This window comes from Dendrobates tinctorius, unplaced genomic scaffold (genome assembly GCF_039654945.1).
Source record: "Dendrobates tinctorius isolate UK_male_01 unplaced genomic scaffold, ASM3965494v1 ptg000070l, whole genome shotgun sequence".
NCBI classification, from domain to species: Eukaryota; Metazoa; Chordata; class Amphibia; order Anura; family Dendrobatidae; genus Dendrobates; species Dendrobates tinctorius.
The window spans coordinates 32,994,944-33,011,294 of NW_027361738.1; the positions used below are offsets into that span (position 1 = coordinate 32,994,944).

General features: G+C 40.1%; 1 protein-coding gene across 6 annotated transcripts in view; it reads right to left on the reverse strand.

Annotated features, from left to right (window-relative positions):
• Positions 1-263: 263 nt before the first annotated feature.
• KMT2C (lysine methyltransferase 2C) overlaps positions 264-16,351 on the reverse strand; it is a 312,840-nt gene continuing 296,752 nt past the window's right edge. For 5 of the 6 annotated variants that reach the window (XM_073581564.1, XM_073581563.1, XM_073581567.1 and 2 more), the window contains 8 exons: positions 11,629-12,751; positions 8,188-8,324; positions 7,813-7,955; positions 7,401-7,569; positions 4,950-5,066; positions 4,771-4,844; positions 3,548-3,656; positions 264-2,307 (listed from right to left, as the gene is read on the reverse strand). In XM_073581564.1, the coding sequence (XP_073437665.1) occupies positions 2,215-2,307; positions 3,548-3,656; positions 4,771-4,844; positions 4,950-5,066; positions 7,401-7,569; positions 7,813-7,955; positions 8,188-8,324; positions 11,629-12,751 (1,965 nt within the window). In that variant the 3' untranslated portion in view covers positions 264-2,214. The remainder of the gene's footprint in view (positions 2,308-3,547; positions 3,657-4,770; positions 4,845-4,949; positions 5,067-7,400; positions 7,570-7,812; positions 7,956-8,187; positions 8,325-11,628; positions 12,752-16,351) is intronic. The other variant, XM_073581565.1, reaches the window with a different exon arrangement.

Sequence of the window (16,351 nt, forward strand, 5' to 3'; positions counted from 1 at the left end):
TGTTTAAATATATCTGTCTCCATTTTGTGGGTTTTTGGATGTGGGAGGGTCATTGTATCATAACCATATGACATGACCAGCTTGCATTTTTGCATGTTTTTAATTGTTTTTACGGGTCCAGTGTCGTTCTGTGTGTGTGCTATTTTTGTCTATTATATATTTTTCTATTGTGGTGTTCCCTATTTATGGGCAAGTCGCTTTTTCCTGCTTCAAAAATTCCATAGTGAAACATTGGATTATGTGAAAGCAGCACATCACACTCCTTATAGTTGTAAAATATTTTTTATTTGTAAATGCTGATCTTCTAAACCTGTTTCCACAAATTCCAAAACCCATAACACTCTGTATACTCCAAAAAAAAGAAAAAAAAAAATCATTTTTTGCCAACATTAGATACTATTTTACAGGACAGGAAAAAAAAAAAAAAGAACTTTAGGACAAATACTGGTAGGATGTTGGGATATTTTACAAGAAAAATATTCAAGAAACAATTTCATACAGCTATTTATCAAGAGAAAAATATATACAATTGATTTCTTCTGTACGATAAAAAATACATCATGCCATATACATTACAAGTTCAAGACTGTGTGACTGAATATATCAAGAGCATACAGCCCACTTCCATTGTGCACACAAATAAAAAGCTTTTTTTTTTCCTTTTTTTATATTCAGCCCGTGAAGTGTCAGTACCGAAATTTGCAGTACAAGAATAAGTGGGAGGAAATTAAAAAAAAGTTGATTTGCAAAATTAAGATTCTACAAGCAAACTTAAAATGTATCTTTTTTTTTTAAAGAAATGTAAACAAAAACAATTCATACATTTTTTTTTTTTTTAATTATTTTTTTTCCAAACCCTATCTTTAAAGTCCTGGAAGTCAATTACTCTAATAATAAATTCTATTCTTTATTATTTTACCCTTAGTACAAATGCAATAATAGTTAAAGAATTGTCTTCTTCTGCTTAACATGATCCTTTATATACCATGATATAAGCTAACTGATGACCTAAACCTGACTTCTTATATATATTTTTTTAAATATATATTTTTCTTTTTTGCTGAAAATAAAATGTAAAATACAAAAAGTAAAAAGAGGAAAAAACAAAAAACAAAAAACAAAAAAAACAGCCCTCCTTTGGGTAGATGTAGCAGTTATTCACAGTTATCACGAATTAGAGAAGCACAAAAAAACCTGACTTGCAAAAGAAAAGAACAGGGATGTTACAATATGATTTCAAATGTGGGGCAAAAAAAACAAACTAGTAATGTTAATAATATTAGAGATGAGAGACACCAGCTCACCGAGAAAAACGTATAACCAAAAGACCACAGTAACGTCCCGTTTGAAACAAAAATACCTCCCCCTTTTCACGGTTTTCATTATTAAACTAAAAATATGTTTTGTCTTACAAAAATCACACTGTAACATCCCCATCTTAAATTCTCAAAAATTAGCACCCAAACTGCGGCGGAGTCTGGTAGCATTTGGTCAATCACTATTTCTTTTATACTGTATTATATCTTCAAAATATTTACAGGTCTGTACACAGTAACATAAATTTTGTTAATTCTGCAGGTAACAGCAGCAGCTTGGCTTTCTTCTATTTCTTTTAAAAAATAGCTTCATTCAGTTATCCAATAATAAATACAAAATGTTTCTCTTATATTACAGAAATAAAAAAAAAAAAAAAAACTACAATAAACTGACTCATGGAATCAAGTATTTTAAATGTATTTTAGTGCAAGTTATTTTCCCTTAGCTCTATCCCTAAGGAAGTCATTTCAGTACATTCCTTGTTCAGTGGTGTCTACGTTTATTTTATTTAGTTTTCTTTATTAGAGGGCCTGCCCCTTTTTCATATAAGGCTGTGGCCAGCACATTGGGCATCTTGCTTCGCTGGTGATCTCAGTCTTACATTCATGTGTTTGCCCACCTGCTGACGCGTTTCTTGACCCAGTGAATTTATTTCTTTTCTTCAGCAAGCTCCAAGCAGAAGCGGTGAACTCGACACCCAGCTGCCCCCCCCCCCCCGCTTCATCACGCTTTGTGGAGGTCCGACAGCTTCGTCTGCCAGTGGTCTCCTCTCTCTCGGCAGCAACGAATGTCACTTCCCAAGTAGATTCTTCACTTGAAGACAAGCGTGTCATTTTGACAGCATTTTAATATCACATCTCAGGGACAAGTAAAACCTTGGAGAAGCAAGGAATGCATTCAGTTCATCCATTTCCGGCAGTTTACGGCACCACAGTGGCAGGGGATCTTGTGCTGGTCGTCTTCAAAATCAAACTTATAGTCATAACAAAGCTGGAAAGACAGACATGTTATGTCACAGGTTACTTTTTTGTGGGACAGGTTATTTTGCTTGGTGCCATTTTGAGGAAAAAGAGAAATATATATTGCACCATTTTTTTGAGACCTGTAGCGCGTCTCCATTTTTTGGGATCTGGAGCTAGGTCAGGGCTTATCTTTGTGAGCCGAGCTGAAGTTTTTATTAATACCATGTTGGGGTAGATATGACGTTTTGAATGCCCATTATTGCATTTTATTGCAATGTTGCAGCAAACAAATATAATTATTGCATGTTAATTATTTTTCTCGTTATGCCGCTTACCGATTGGATGAATTTTTTTTATATTTTGAAAGATTGGCCATTTCTGAACGAAGCGATACCAAATATGTGTATTTTTTATTTGAACTATTTTTTTTCTATCTTTCAAAACACTTTTTTCCCCCTTCACACTTTTTAATGGCTTTAATAGTCTCCTTAATAGACTTTCAGCTGCAATCTTCTGATCTATGTGTAGCAGAAATGCTTATCTGCAATGAACGCTGGCAACGGGGCTCACAGCAGATTGGCAATGACAACCACAGTTGTCATGGCAACCCATCAGCACCCCGCGATCATGTGACAAGTGCGTCAATGGACGGGGTTAGTGATGCGCTTCTGGCACGAGTATGTTAAATGCCGCTGTCAGAGACTGACATTAGCATTTAACATGTTAACATCTGCGGGTGGATCATTATTCCACCAATGGCTGTTAGGGGCACACGAACGCTGATCAGATCAGCTATTATGTGCCTGAGCCCGCATTAATGGGGGGAGACACGACATATGATGAACATTTGTCATTAAGGGGGTTAAGCCTATGAGTTAAATCATTTCCTTTTTTTAATATCTTGGCTTTTTATGGGTATGGTAAATTTTGAATTGGAAAAACAGGTGTGTTGCACATAAAATGTATGCTTATGCACTCCCACTCCATCTGCACACAGGACACCGGATCCAGTCTGTGGTTCGGCGGCCGGACACCTACAGATCGTACAATTATTATCCATCCTGTGGATAGCTGGATAAACATTGTGATTGGAGCAACTGCTTTAAACTTATTTGCGAATTACATTTTCTGGGTTATAAATACACATTCCTTGTACATTATATCTCTCTCAAAAAAATTATAATTAAATTGTAATATTACTTATATATATGAACACACAACTCTACACAAATAAAAAGATTACAAATAGAATAGAACCTTGAAATTACCTCTTCACCCTTTTGTATCCTCCGGTTGGAGCTGATTATTATCTTATGCCCCTTCTCAAATGTCACTACCTCAGCCACACAGTTAGGAGCACATGAATGGTTGATATACCTGAAAAAGAAAAAAAAAGCCACAATTGCACTACTACGGTAACAGAGAGAGCACAATATCTTCCCGATGACGTAAGGCCTTAGGGTAGCCCAAGAATGCCATTCCCTATGGAGCTGCTGCCATAAAAAGGCGCTGCTATCCTTCCATCATAAGTTTGGCAATTAATTATAGCAGTTATCTAATCAAGATGATGACAGCAGAGAAACACTACAGGACTCAACCCAATAATAAATATAGGAATGCAGTCCTTTGGTACAAGACTGTGTATTTCAATGTGCAAACCAATCCTGTGCACATAACCAGCGCTATTATAGTAAGCCAGGGCTATATTTCTTGATTAAGTCCACAATGCACCCATAAAATCTTGCTCTGCATCCTCAGATGTTTTGGTAGTGAACTAGGCACTTGCAGTACGGTGTTTCAGAAAGAAGAATGCAAGATAATGGAGTATATTATAAAAACTGATAACTTTTCGGTGGTGGTAGTATTCTTGATCAGCCTTTCCAAAGTTTTTTTTTTTTAAACAAATTTGGAACAAGTTAAATGGCCAAGGCCTGTTTCACACATCCGTTTGTCAGCATCAGTCAAGATCCGCCGATTTGGAAAAAAAACGGATCCGCCATTTTTCTTGGCGGATCCGTTTTGTCCCCCATAGATTTGCATTATCGCCGGATCTTGACGGATGTTCATCCGTTGGATCCGATATTTTGTGGATCCGCCAAAATGTTGGCGTCCGCTGACAAAACTGGACGGACAATGCAACGTCGGATCCACATTTTTGCTACTCCGGGAGATTTAACCCTAAATACCGGCCGCAGGAAAAAAAAACCCTCATTTTACCGCGAGATGCCGATCCTCCCCGGATCCCGCTCCCGGATTATTATGTTTTTTTTCAGCACGGTTCCTTTAAAATTCACATATCGGCGGATCCCCGCGCACCAGCGGTCCGGTAGCGCACGTTGGTGTATTGTCGCCCGCGGATCTGTTCGCCGCCTTTTTGGCGGCTACCAAATGACAAGGAAAACATAAGTGTGAAACAGGCCTAAGCAGAGTTGATATAGCGGCCCCTGTTTCCCTTATGAATCTGAGGACTGAAGGCACATTTTGTACCCACCTTGCAGGTCCTCCAGTCAAAGTTGCATCAATCACATGTTCATTATCAATACGAAACATATATACACCACGATTCTGGAATAAAAGTATATGAGAAGGACGCACTGTTAGAAGTAGCAAGATGGAAAATACTTTCCATCAGTAACTGAAACAATAGTTAAGTAATCCAGCAGATGGTACCTGTGACTCGTACAACTTCTCTTTTCTATTGGCTACTTCATTGCGAATTATGGTTCCAATGTATTCAATCACCATAGTGTGCTTTTCAATGTCTCTAGCAGCATATAACCCCAGACCCTAAAAATGTAAAAAACACTCAGAATAAGATCATAGCACTTATGTACATCTATAACAATTGCGTAATGGGAGACGCCGACAGAAGCACAAAACGACGCATCCCTCATACCAGTGTGCTGTACATGCTGCTGTTCGAGATTATAAATATCACAGCAATTGATTGTCAGGAAAGATGGGGGCTTGGCTTGTGAGCCAGCATCAAAATCAGGGGTGCTTGGAGGTCCACAAGCATTTAAACCCCTTTCCAACTTTGGGCATAATACGCCGATGTTGGACACCCTCCCTTTGATGTAGGTGTTTTGAACAGCTGGCACGTGCCTCTAATAGCAGCGGGTGGAATTATGATCCACCCGTGGTTAACTCGTTAAATGCCGCTGTCAAACTGACAGCGGCATTTAACATGCGATTCCGGCAAATGCGCCCAAAATCCGCCCATCGGTGACCCCCATCATGTGATCACGTGTCTCCGATGGGTTGGCATGACAACCAGTGGTCTCCTGCAGATTGCTATCGCAAGTCTGCTAGATACAGGCAATCTGATCATCGTCTCTATAGCAGAACCGATCGGGTTATAGCAACTTCTAGGCTCTCATGAAACATGCCAAAAGTGGAAAAAAAAAAAAAAAAAGTTTTAAAAAAAAATATAAAAGTTCAAATCACCACCCTTTCGCCCCATTCAAAATAAAACAAAGAAAAAAAAAAATCACACACACATATTTGGTATCACCTGATCTATCAATATAAAAAGAAAAATAACCTGACCGCTAAACGGAGTGACGAGGAAAAAAGTCAAAACGCCAGAATTACGTTTTTTTTTTTTAAGTCGCCGCAACATTGCATTAAAATGCAATAACAGGTGATCAAAAGACTGTATCTGGACCAAAATGGTATCATTAAAAACGTCAGACTGGCACGCAAAGTAACATAGACCAAAGTAAGCCTTCACCCATCCCGAGATCACAAAAAATGGAGACACTACGGGCATCGGAATATGGCACTTTTTTTTTTGCAATTTTTTTTCACCACTTAGATAAAAAAAGAACCTAGACATGTTTCGTGTCTATGAACTCGTAATGACCTGGAGAATCATAATGGCAGGTCAGTTTTAGCATTTAGTGAACATAGTAAAAAAGAACAAAAAACAAGTGTGGGATTGCACTTTTTTTTTTTTTACAATTTTACCGCACTTGGAATTTTTTTCCCGTTTTCTAGTACACGATATGTTAAAACCAATGGTGTCGGTCAAAAGTACAACTCGGCCCGCAAAAAACAAGCCCTCACATGGTCATATTGACTGAAAAAATTTAAAATTATGGCTTACAGTTGTGGGAAAAAGTATTTGCCCCCTTCCTGATTTCCTATTCTTTTGCATGTTTGTCACACTTAAATGTTTCAGATCACCAAACAGATTTTCATATTAGACAAAGATAATATAAGTAAACACAAAATGCAGTTTTTAAATTAAGGTCTTTCTTATTAAGGGAAACAGAAATCCAAACCTGTGAAAAAGTGATTGCCCCCAAACCTAACAACTGGTTGGGCCACCCTTCGCAGGAACAACTGCAATCATTAATTTGTGATGACTGGCAATAAGTCTTTTACAACGCTCTGGAGGAATATTGGTCCACTCATCTTTGTAGAATTGTAATTCAGCCACAATGGAGGGTTTCCGATCATGAACTACCTTTCTAAAGGTCATGCCACAGCATCTTAATCTGATTAAGGTCAGGACTTTGACTAGGCCACTCCAAAGTCTTAATTTTGTTTTTTTTTTTTAAGCCATTCAGAGGTGGACTTGCTGGTGTTTTGGATCATTGTACTGCTGCATAACCCAAGTGTGCTTCCGCCTGAGGTCACAAACAGATGGCCAGAAATTATCCTGTAGGATACTTTGGTAGAGAGCAGAATTCATGGTTCCATTTAACACAGCAAGTCTTCCAGGCCCTGAAGCAGAAAAATAGTTCCAGACCATCACACAACCCCCACCCATATTTTACTGTTGGTATGAATTTTTTTTTATGCAATGGGACAACCACCTTCGAAATCTTTTGTCTTATCAGTTCGTTTGTCTAATGTTAAAATTTGTTTGGTGATCTGAACACTTAACTGTAACAAACATGCAAAAGAATAGGAAATCAGAAAGGGGGCAAACACTTTCACACAACTGTATATCTATGGGCTGTGTCTGGGGACTGGTGATAGCTTCAGACCACATTCACCCAACTGTATTTATAAGACACAATCAGGAGAGGAAGAGTCAGAGACAAAGTACAACAGTAACACGAGCAGCACTTCTGTACCATGACCCACTTTTGGCTTGTGAAATACACCAACCTGAATTCGAGACCTGGCCAGGTAAACATTGGATTTCCATTCAGTCTTCATCTTCCGGTACTGAGAGGATTTGGAGTGGACGAACTGCTTGCTGTAGGGTGCGTTCAGTTCCCCAGTAACTGTGCTCTGGAAGGACTTTGAAGTGCTGGTGCTGTTTAATGTGTGAGGCCTGTTCATGTTCACATCGCAAAAAAAATGAACAGAAAACTGAAGATTACTTGCACCCAAGAAGTTCTCTACAAATATACCCTGAACTAATTTAAGCCAAGCTGGCACGGACAACACTGCAGTTGTTAAGGGTACAAACGTATACAGCCAAAGACAATTAGGTTCGTAAGCAACACACAGGAGCACAGAGCAGCACAGTTGCTGTAAACCCTCGGCTGTACAATGTGAATTGAAAGGAAAATACCTTAACACAAACCTCTTGACATGATTGCTCATTTTGGGCTCAGAGCGGGCACAGCCTGAGGGATTGATGGCCAGAGGGAGCTGCATCAGAGGATTCCGGCCATAACGGAAAGTGTAACTCTCACAGGCTTCCACTCCAGGTAGCTGAGCAATGAATGGATAACAATAAGCCCACCACATAACATTAACATATACAACAATTAAAATGCCATTGTGAAAAATGTTAAAATGTTTATTACTCAAATAAATGCTGACAATGGCTATTTAATAATAAACACAAACAAAAAGCCTTTCTGCAGTTTCAGTCAGTGTTGGTTGTGTCTATATGACCCCATGAGTGCAATATAACATAACGCCAAGTACTTTCTGCTCTTACCGATTCTGCTATTCTTGAAACAGCTGAAACTGTTAAACCAAAAAGATCTTCCCCCTTCAGGTACACCGGGAAGAGCCTGAGAATTTCTGAACCCTTCCGACAGTTTGCAACAGGCTCCAAGATTTTGTCCCAAACACCTAAGAAAAACAACATATTGTCAACAATTAAGGCAAGGTTAAAAGATGTCTCCAAAATAATTGAGACAAGAACCCCCCCCCCTCCCCCACGACCCTACTCCATTTAGGAGACACCCGTTCAGCGACTTAACGTATAGTCATGGCCAAAAGTTGAGAATGACACAAATATTATATTTTCTCATGATCTGCTGCCCTCTGGTTTTTATGTGTGTTTGTCAGATGTTTTCATCACATACAGAAATATAATTGCAATCATATTATGAGTAACAAAAGGTTATATTGACAGTTAGAATGAGTTAATGCAGCAAGTCAATATTTGCAGTGTTGACCCTTCTTCTTCAGGACCTCAGCAATTCTCCCTGGCATGCTCTCAATCAACTTCTGGATCAAATCCTGACTGATAGGAGTCCATTCTTGCAAAATCAATGCTTTTATTTTGTCTGAATTTGAAGGTTTTTGTTTGTCCACCCGTCTCTTGATGATTGACCACAAGTTCTCAATGGGATTAAGATCTGGGGAGTTTCCAGGTCATGGTCCCAAAATCTCTATGTTTTGTTCCCTGAGCCATTTAGTTATCACCTTTGCTTTATGGCAAGGTGCTCCATCATGTTGAAAAAGGCATTGTTGATCGCCAAACTGCTCTTGGACGGTTGGGAGAAGTTGCTCTTGGAGGACATTCTGGTACCATTCTTTATTCATGGCTGTGTTTTTAGGCAAGACTGAGAGAGAGCCCATTCCCTTGGCTGAGAAGCAACCCCACACATGAATGGTTTCAGGATGCTTGACAGTTGGCATGAGACAAGACTGGTGGTAGCGCTCACCTGGTCTTCTCCGAATAAGCCGTTTTCCAGATGTCCCAAATAATCGAAAAGGGGATTCATCAGAGAAAATGACTTTACCCCAGTCCTCAGCAGTCCACTCCCTGTACCTCTTGCAGAATATCAGTCTGTCCATGATGTTTTTTCTGGAGAGAAGTGGCTTCTTTGCTACCCTCCTTGAGACCAGGCCTTGCTCCAAGAGTCTCCGCCTCTCAGTGCGTGCAGATGCACTCACACCTGCCTGCTGCCATTCCTGAGCAAGCTCTGCACTGCTGGTAGCCCGATCCGCAGCTGAAATACTTTTAAGAGACGGTCCTGGCGCTTGCTGGTCTTTCTTGGTCGCCCTGGAGCCTTTTTGGCAACAAGGGAACCTCTCTCCTTGAAGTTCTTGATGATGCGATAGATTGTTGACTGAGGTGCAATCTTTCTAGCTGCGATACTCTTCCCTGTTAGGCCATTTTTGTGCAGTGCAATGATGACTGCACGTGTTTCTTTAGAGATAACCATGGTTAACAGAAGAGAAACAATGATGCCAAGCACCAGCCTCCTTTTAAAGTGTCCAGTGGTGTCATTCTTGCTTAATCATGACAGATTGATCTCCAGCCCTGTCCTCATCAACACCCACACCTGTGTTAATGGAGCAATCACTGAAACGATGTTAGCTGGTCCTTTTAAGGCAGGGCTGCAATGATGTTGAAATGTGTTTTGGGGGATAAAGTTAATTTTCTAGGCAAATATTGACTTTGCAAGTAATTGCTGTTAAGCTGATCACTCTTTATAACATTCTGGAGTATATGCAAATTGCCATTAGAAAAAATGAAGCAGTAGACTTTGCAAAAATATTTGTGTCATTCTCAAAACTTTTGGCCATGACTGTATTCAGCACCATGAGAGGAAGAAAGAAAATGACAATCCAAAGCTGGAGTCACACATAGCGACTTACCAGCGATTCTGACACCGATATCAAGGTGTAAGGATCGCTGGTAAGTTATGTGATTGCTGGTGAGCTGTCACACAGACAGCTTCACCAGCGATTAGCACAGCGATGCCGAGCGCCCGGCATCGCTTGCCATCCCTGTAAAAAATAGAATTAAAATAAAAAAATATTGTTATTCTTACCTTCCGACGTCCCGCGCAGCCATCCTGCCTCTCTCCACGCTCCGGTCCCAGTAATCCTTTGCGAGAATGACCACGAGACATCACGGTCTCGCGGGAGCGCCAAGTCTCGCGGTCATTCGTGCAAAGGATCACTGGGACCGGAGCGTGGAGAGAGGAATGTTGCGCGGGACGTCTGAAGGTGAGAATAACAATATTTTTTATTTTAATTCTATTTTTTACAGCTGATCGCTTGTCTCCCGCAGCGATGCGTGCTGGCCAGCGGGAGACCAGCGACCAAAAAAATGTCCAGAGGTTTCTTACAGCGATCAGCGATACCGGCAGGGGGGCCACTCGCTGATCACCGTCACACACAGCGATCTCGCTGGGGAGATCGCTGTTACGTCACAAAAGTTGTGACTCGGCAGCGATATCGCTAGCGAGATTGCTATGTGTGACTCTCGCTTAAGTTTTCAACCCAAGTTTTTTTTTTTTATGACTAAAGCAATCCTCCACCTGGGACTGAAAATTGACCATTAATTTTATACATAATGACTCTCCAGGGTGCCAGTGTCACTTTTCAGTGGCTTTAATACCATTGGTGTTTTTATAATACTTTAGCTATGAGGCCATTAATTAGGTCTAGTGGCTTCTGCTCGACCCTGCAGCTCATCACCAAGTGAGCTGGCCTGCTCCCGGTTACCCCATCAAACCACTTAAAGGGAATTTGTCAATAGGATCAACCCTCCTAAGCAGTCTATGTGGGCATGTAGGTAATAGGAAGCTGAATAAAATGATACCTTGATATCTGTGATCCGACGTTTTTTTTCAGAGAGATCTACATTTTTCACAATATGTTAATGAACTGTTAAAATCTATGGGCTGGACACGGATCTCACCGAGAATGGCTCCTGAACTTATTTTAAATGACAGGTGGCATTACCAGTGTGAGGCAGTAGATCAGAAGAGCAGACTGTCAGTCATTACATACCACAATGGTAATGTCCCCTTTAATTTAAAATAAGCTCTGGAGGCAGATTCTCAGGGAGATCTGTGTCCGGCCCATAGATCTTAACAGTTCATTAACATATTAAAAAAAAAAAATGTGGATATCATCACTGGAATAAGATATCAGATCACATATATAAAGGTATAATTTTATTCAGCTTCCTATGACCTATATGCCCATGCAGACCACTTAGGAGGGTTGATACTAGTGACAGATTCCCTTTAAGTACTGCAATCCCTACTGACACACAGAGAAAAATAACTAAGGCGGCTAAAAAGGCAATAAATTTATGAAAAGTAACTGACAAAGTGGCAGAAAAAAAGCAAATTTACACAAGGAAGTTGGAACATTAGATTTGTTAAATTCTCCCTATTGTGCCCACCTTTTGGTGTATTATCTGTCAGGACCTGGTCTTCGTATCCTTGTTCATGGACTCTGATGACAAATAAGGGCAATCCATCTTGCTCCTCGATGGAGCAGAGGTACCGGCAGCGCCTGTTGGGGTACCGCATACTCCAGTATAACCTGCTGGCTTCAAAGCCTACCGGGAAAAGAGCCGTCGCAGAGTGAAAGTCCTGCATTTGCTGTGGTAGCAACTGACCAATTGCATGGAAGATCAAGCTGCCAACACGGAAAGTGTGGTCGCGTTCCCCACGTTGCACTATGCTGGCTATCTGCCGCACCTCATCACGCTGAACGTAAACTCTACGAAAGACTGCAAAGTAAGTCAGTTCTTGCTCATGAGCTCCCTTTGGCTTGTGCATGGGGCAAAGCATAGTTTTGTCTTTAAAAAACATGCATTGTGCTTTTATTGCACAGGTGAAGTGATAGATATTGGTGCACCGTAACCTGTGGCAGCCACTTGTGGCTCCCGTTTTATGACAAAAGACACACTTCATCTGCAGTCCGCGTCTCAAAGCAAGTTCAACATTAATTAAGGCACCAGCCTGTGTCTCATAGACTTCGGTAGACCAAAGTGCACAGTTTAAATGGACCCAGAGGTCAAGGTCAAGGTTGAGCAGCCTTGCAGGCCCATCCGTCATTCCATCACCTTCTTCATGGCAGAAACAACATTTTCTAAAATCTTTGGGCAGAGGATCTGGCTTTAGAGACGTTCCCAGTCTTTTCAAAAATTCATCTATGTCATCCTCGCATTGAGGTTTAAAAGGCATCTTGGGAATAACAATTTGAATATTCCATTTCTTCCACTTCATCCCTTTCCACCGCTTGCCGAAAGGCCGAGAATCATCCAGACCACAATGCAACATTCTCGGCCGAGGTTTTAACTTCACCGTGACTTTCAGCTCATCAGGCTTTGCCTCAACCTTAGCAGTTTCAAAAGCAGCGGGTGGAAATGAAATCGGAGGAGACGACGGTGGTGAAAACTTGTCCTGCAGCAACGGAAGGCAATGAACGTCCAGGGTAGAAGTGTTGTTACTGTACTGATGACATGACTTTGGTTGCGTTTCCTTTACAGATGGAGATGTTAAGGAACAATCCGGGGGCTAAAAAATAAATCAAATTAATCCAATAAAGACATTGCTAAATCTTCATTCACAAAGTCAGCAGAAATCTACAACGACCCACAAAACTGTCTGCACCAACAATGCTCAATATTCGCCTTATTGTATCTGCTCCTGCAAAAATATTATATATATATATATACACAACGACAAAGCAAAGTCCAGCAATAACGTGAGCAATCCAGGATGCTGTTAAATTTTTTTTTCTTTTTATTCATAAATCCATTAAAATGCAATGGTCCAAGCAGTTCAAAACAGCAATAACGCAGGAAAGCCATGCAGATAGGACTACGCGTTTCAGCGGTAGAGCCCGCCTTCTTCACGGTCCAGAATCTAATCTGCTTTCCAAACATGGAACCTTATATACATCCCACTCCCATCAGGGTAATTATAAACATACGTGAGAGACTTAAAAACATGTGCTTTAAAAGCAGATCAAACATATAAACTATCCACATATTGATCAGTATACAACATGCATAAAGATTATAAGGAAAGAATTCAACATATTGGAGAAAAGTACATTGGGAATGTCCAATAACCTGACCATAAGATTTAAGGCCCTGTGCACACAGTGCAGACTCCGTGCAGTTCCGCAGCAGATTTGGCCCTGCAGAACCGCAGCAGAAAAGCAACAGAACAGCACGTGATGCACAGTACCATTTAAGGCTATGTAAAACAAAAAAGGCTGTGCACATGCTGCAGATTTTTCCGCGCAGATCTGGTGCAGAATAAAAGCAGCAGCATATCGCTTCTCCTGTGCGGCTCTGCTGCAGCTCTCCACCTGCTCCATTATAGAAATCTGCAGGCGGAAACTGCAAGGGGAATCCGCACAAAAACTGCACCAAATCTGCGACAAATCTGCAGGCAAAACGCAGATCATCTTACCTAAAGATTTAGCAAAATCTACGCGGAAAATTCCACAGCAGAATCCGCACCGTGTGCACATAGCCCCAGTGGTACAAAAACATAGAATAATAATATTAACCAGCATTATATAATACAAATATATCAATAGTGCATAATGATATCCAGGCGGTTATTAAAGCCCTGTGGCATGCGAGTCTCCAACTCAAATATCCACCTACTCTCTCTTGCAAGCACTTTATGAAAATCTCCCCCTCTCAATGTTTTTTTTACATGCTCTATGCCCATAAAGGAGAAACCGCGTAAATCCCCATTATGTTTTTTTGAAAAATGTCGGGATACTACTGATGCACCAACCATAGGCAAATTACTAGCGTCTGATAGGTGTTTGCGGATTCTAGTTTTAAGGGGGTTCATCGTGAAACCTACATATTGCATACGGCATATATTGCAATTAATTAGATACACTACATTCTCCGTATTACAGTTTATAAAAGAACAAACATTAAACTGTTTTTTATTGGAGATAGATGTAAATGTTTTAGATTTATTAGCAAAACCGCAGCACTTACAGATATTGGCACCGCATTTAAAAAATCCTGTTGTTTTTAACCAATTGCTAGGGGAAATTTTATCCAGATCTTTGAACATGCTGGGTGATAATAGTGTAGCTAAAGTCGGGGCTCTTCTTGCCACAAAGGCAATATCATTATTTTCCACAATATTTTTCAAAATATCATTCTGAGATAACAAGGGAAGATATTTTTTGATGATTTTAACAATAGAATTAAACTGAGGACTATAATTGGTACTGAAAACCACCCTAGATTTTTTAGAGTCAAACTGTCTTTTTTTCTCAGTAGATTCCAACAGCTTAACCCTATCCATGCCTGCTACCATTTTCCTGGCTCTGTCCAAGGACCAATTAGGATACCCCCTTTTTTTAAATTATTACAGGTCATTTCAATTCCTTCCTCCAATTTGTCACTAGATGTAGTATTCCTTTTTAGTCTAATAAGCTCCCCCACAGGAATATTCTAAATGACATGTTTGGGGTGATTAGAGGAAGCCATTAAAATACTATTGCATGCAATGGATTTTTTATAGGGAGATATCAGAACCCCATCATTGTCCAGATCTGCGGTCAGTTTCAAATCCAAGAAGTTAATTGATACCTCATGACCACTACTAGTAAATTTTAGATTGAAATCATTCAAATCCAAATAAGAAAAGAAACTTTTTGCAGGCGAGAGACTACCCCTCCAGAGAAATATCAGATCATCAATAAATCTCCCCAGCCAAACAATATTATCCTTGTATGGGTTATCAATGTTAAAGATATAATTTTCTTCCCACAGACATAACCAGGTTAGCTAGGGAGGGTGAAAACTTGGCACCCATGCTCACACCCTGTGTCTGGAGGAAATATCTCTCATCAAACACAAAATAGTTGTGGCTTAAAAGAAATTGAATTGAGGAGACAATAAACCTCTGAATGGAATCCTCATAATTACTGTATCTGGACAAATAATATGTGATGCATCGTAACGCGACGTGATGGGGGATAGAAGGATATAACCCCACCACATCGCAAGATAACCACACATAATCAGATTGCCAATGAAATTTTTCCATAATCTGTATTATACTTTTGGAATCTTTAAGATGACTTGGTGATAATGGCACTAAAGGTTGAAGATAAAAATCAACCCACTCCCCTAGTTTCTCACTAAATGATCCGATCCCAGACACTATAGGTCTGAGATGGGGAGGAAAAACCTCTTTATGAACTTTAGGGAGTGAGTGGTATATTGGGACAATCGGTGTTTCACAAAAAATAAATTTTTTAATTCTGTCTGAAATAGCACCCATACTAATTCCCACCTGTAATAGATGTAATAATTCAGAGTTAAATGAATCAGTTGGATTAGATGGCAATTCAATATAGGTGCTACTGTTTTCTAAATCCAGCAAGTTCATTTTCTTATATAAACCAGCATTGAGAGCCACAATAGCGCCCCCCTTGTCTGCCTGGACACCAAGGAGATCGCTATATATATATATATATATATATATATATATATATATATATATATATATGTTACAAGTCAGTGGAAGTCGCATGCCGGGCGATGGGGTGTGGACCAGGCTCAGCTCCCGCTATGCAGCCTGTAGCTGTAGCCGTTCTTATTTTTCAGACACTTCTTGTTTCATTTAATGTTGTGGGGGAGTCAATCATAAAGTTTGTATGTACCCTAAAATAGTGCGAGGTAAAAAAAAAAAAAAAGCTATAGTTCGCCCAGCAAAATGGTGAGCACTTTTACAGCTCTACTGATGAAAGAATATAATTAAAATATAATGTAGGGGATAAGATTTTTGGGACACAGATGTCCCCCCCCCCCCATCACACGTAAAACAAAAATAAAAAAATTTACACACACTTTAAGCCTCTGTATTTGTTAACTTAGGACGGCTACTTCATTACCAATGGCCTTAATCTACTGTATAAAGGATATAAAAAAAAGAGAACCGGTCAGTAAAGATGGATTTTTGGTTCTTACCGTAAAATCTCTTTCTTGGAGCCTTCATTGGGGGACACAGAATACCATGGGTGTATGCTGCTGCTGCTAGGAGGCTGACACTATGCAAAACAAGAAAATTAGCTCCTCCCCGGCAGTATACACCCACCGACAGGCACTAGGCACCTGAGTTGGT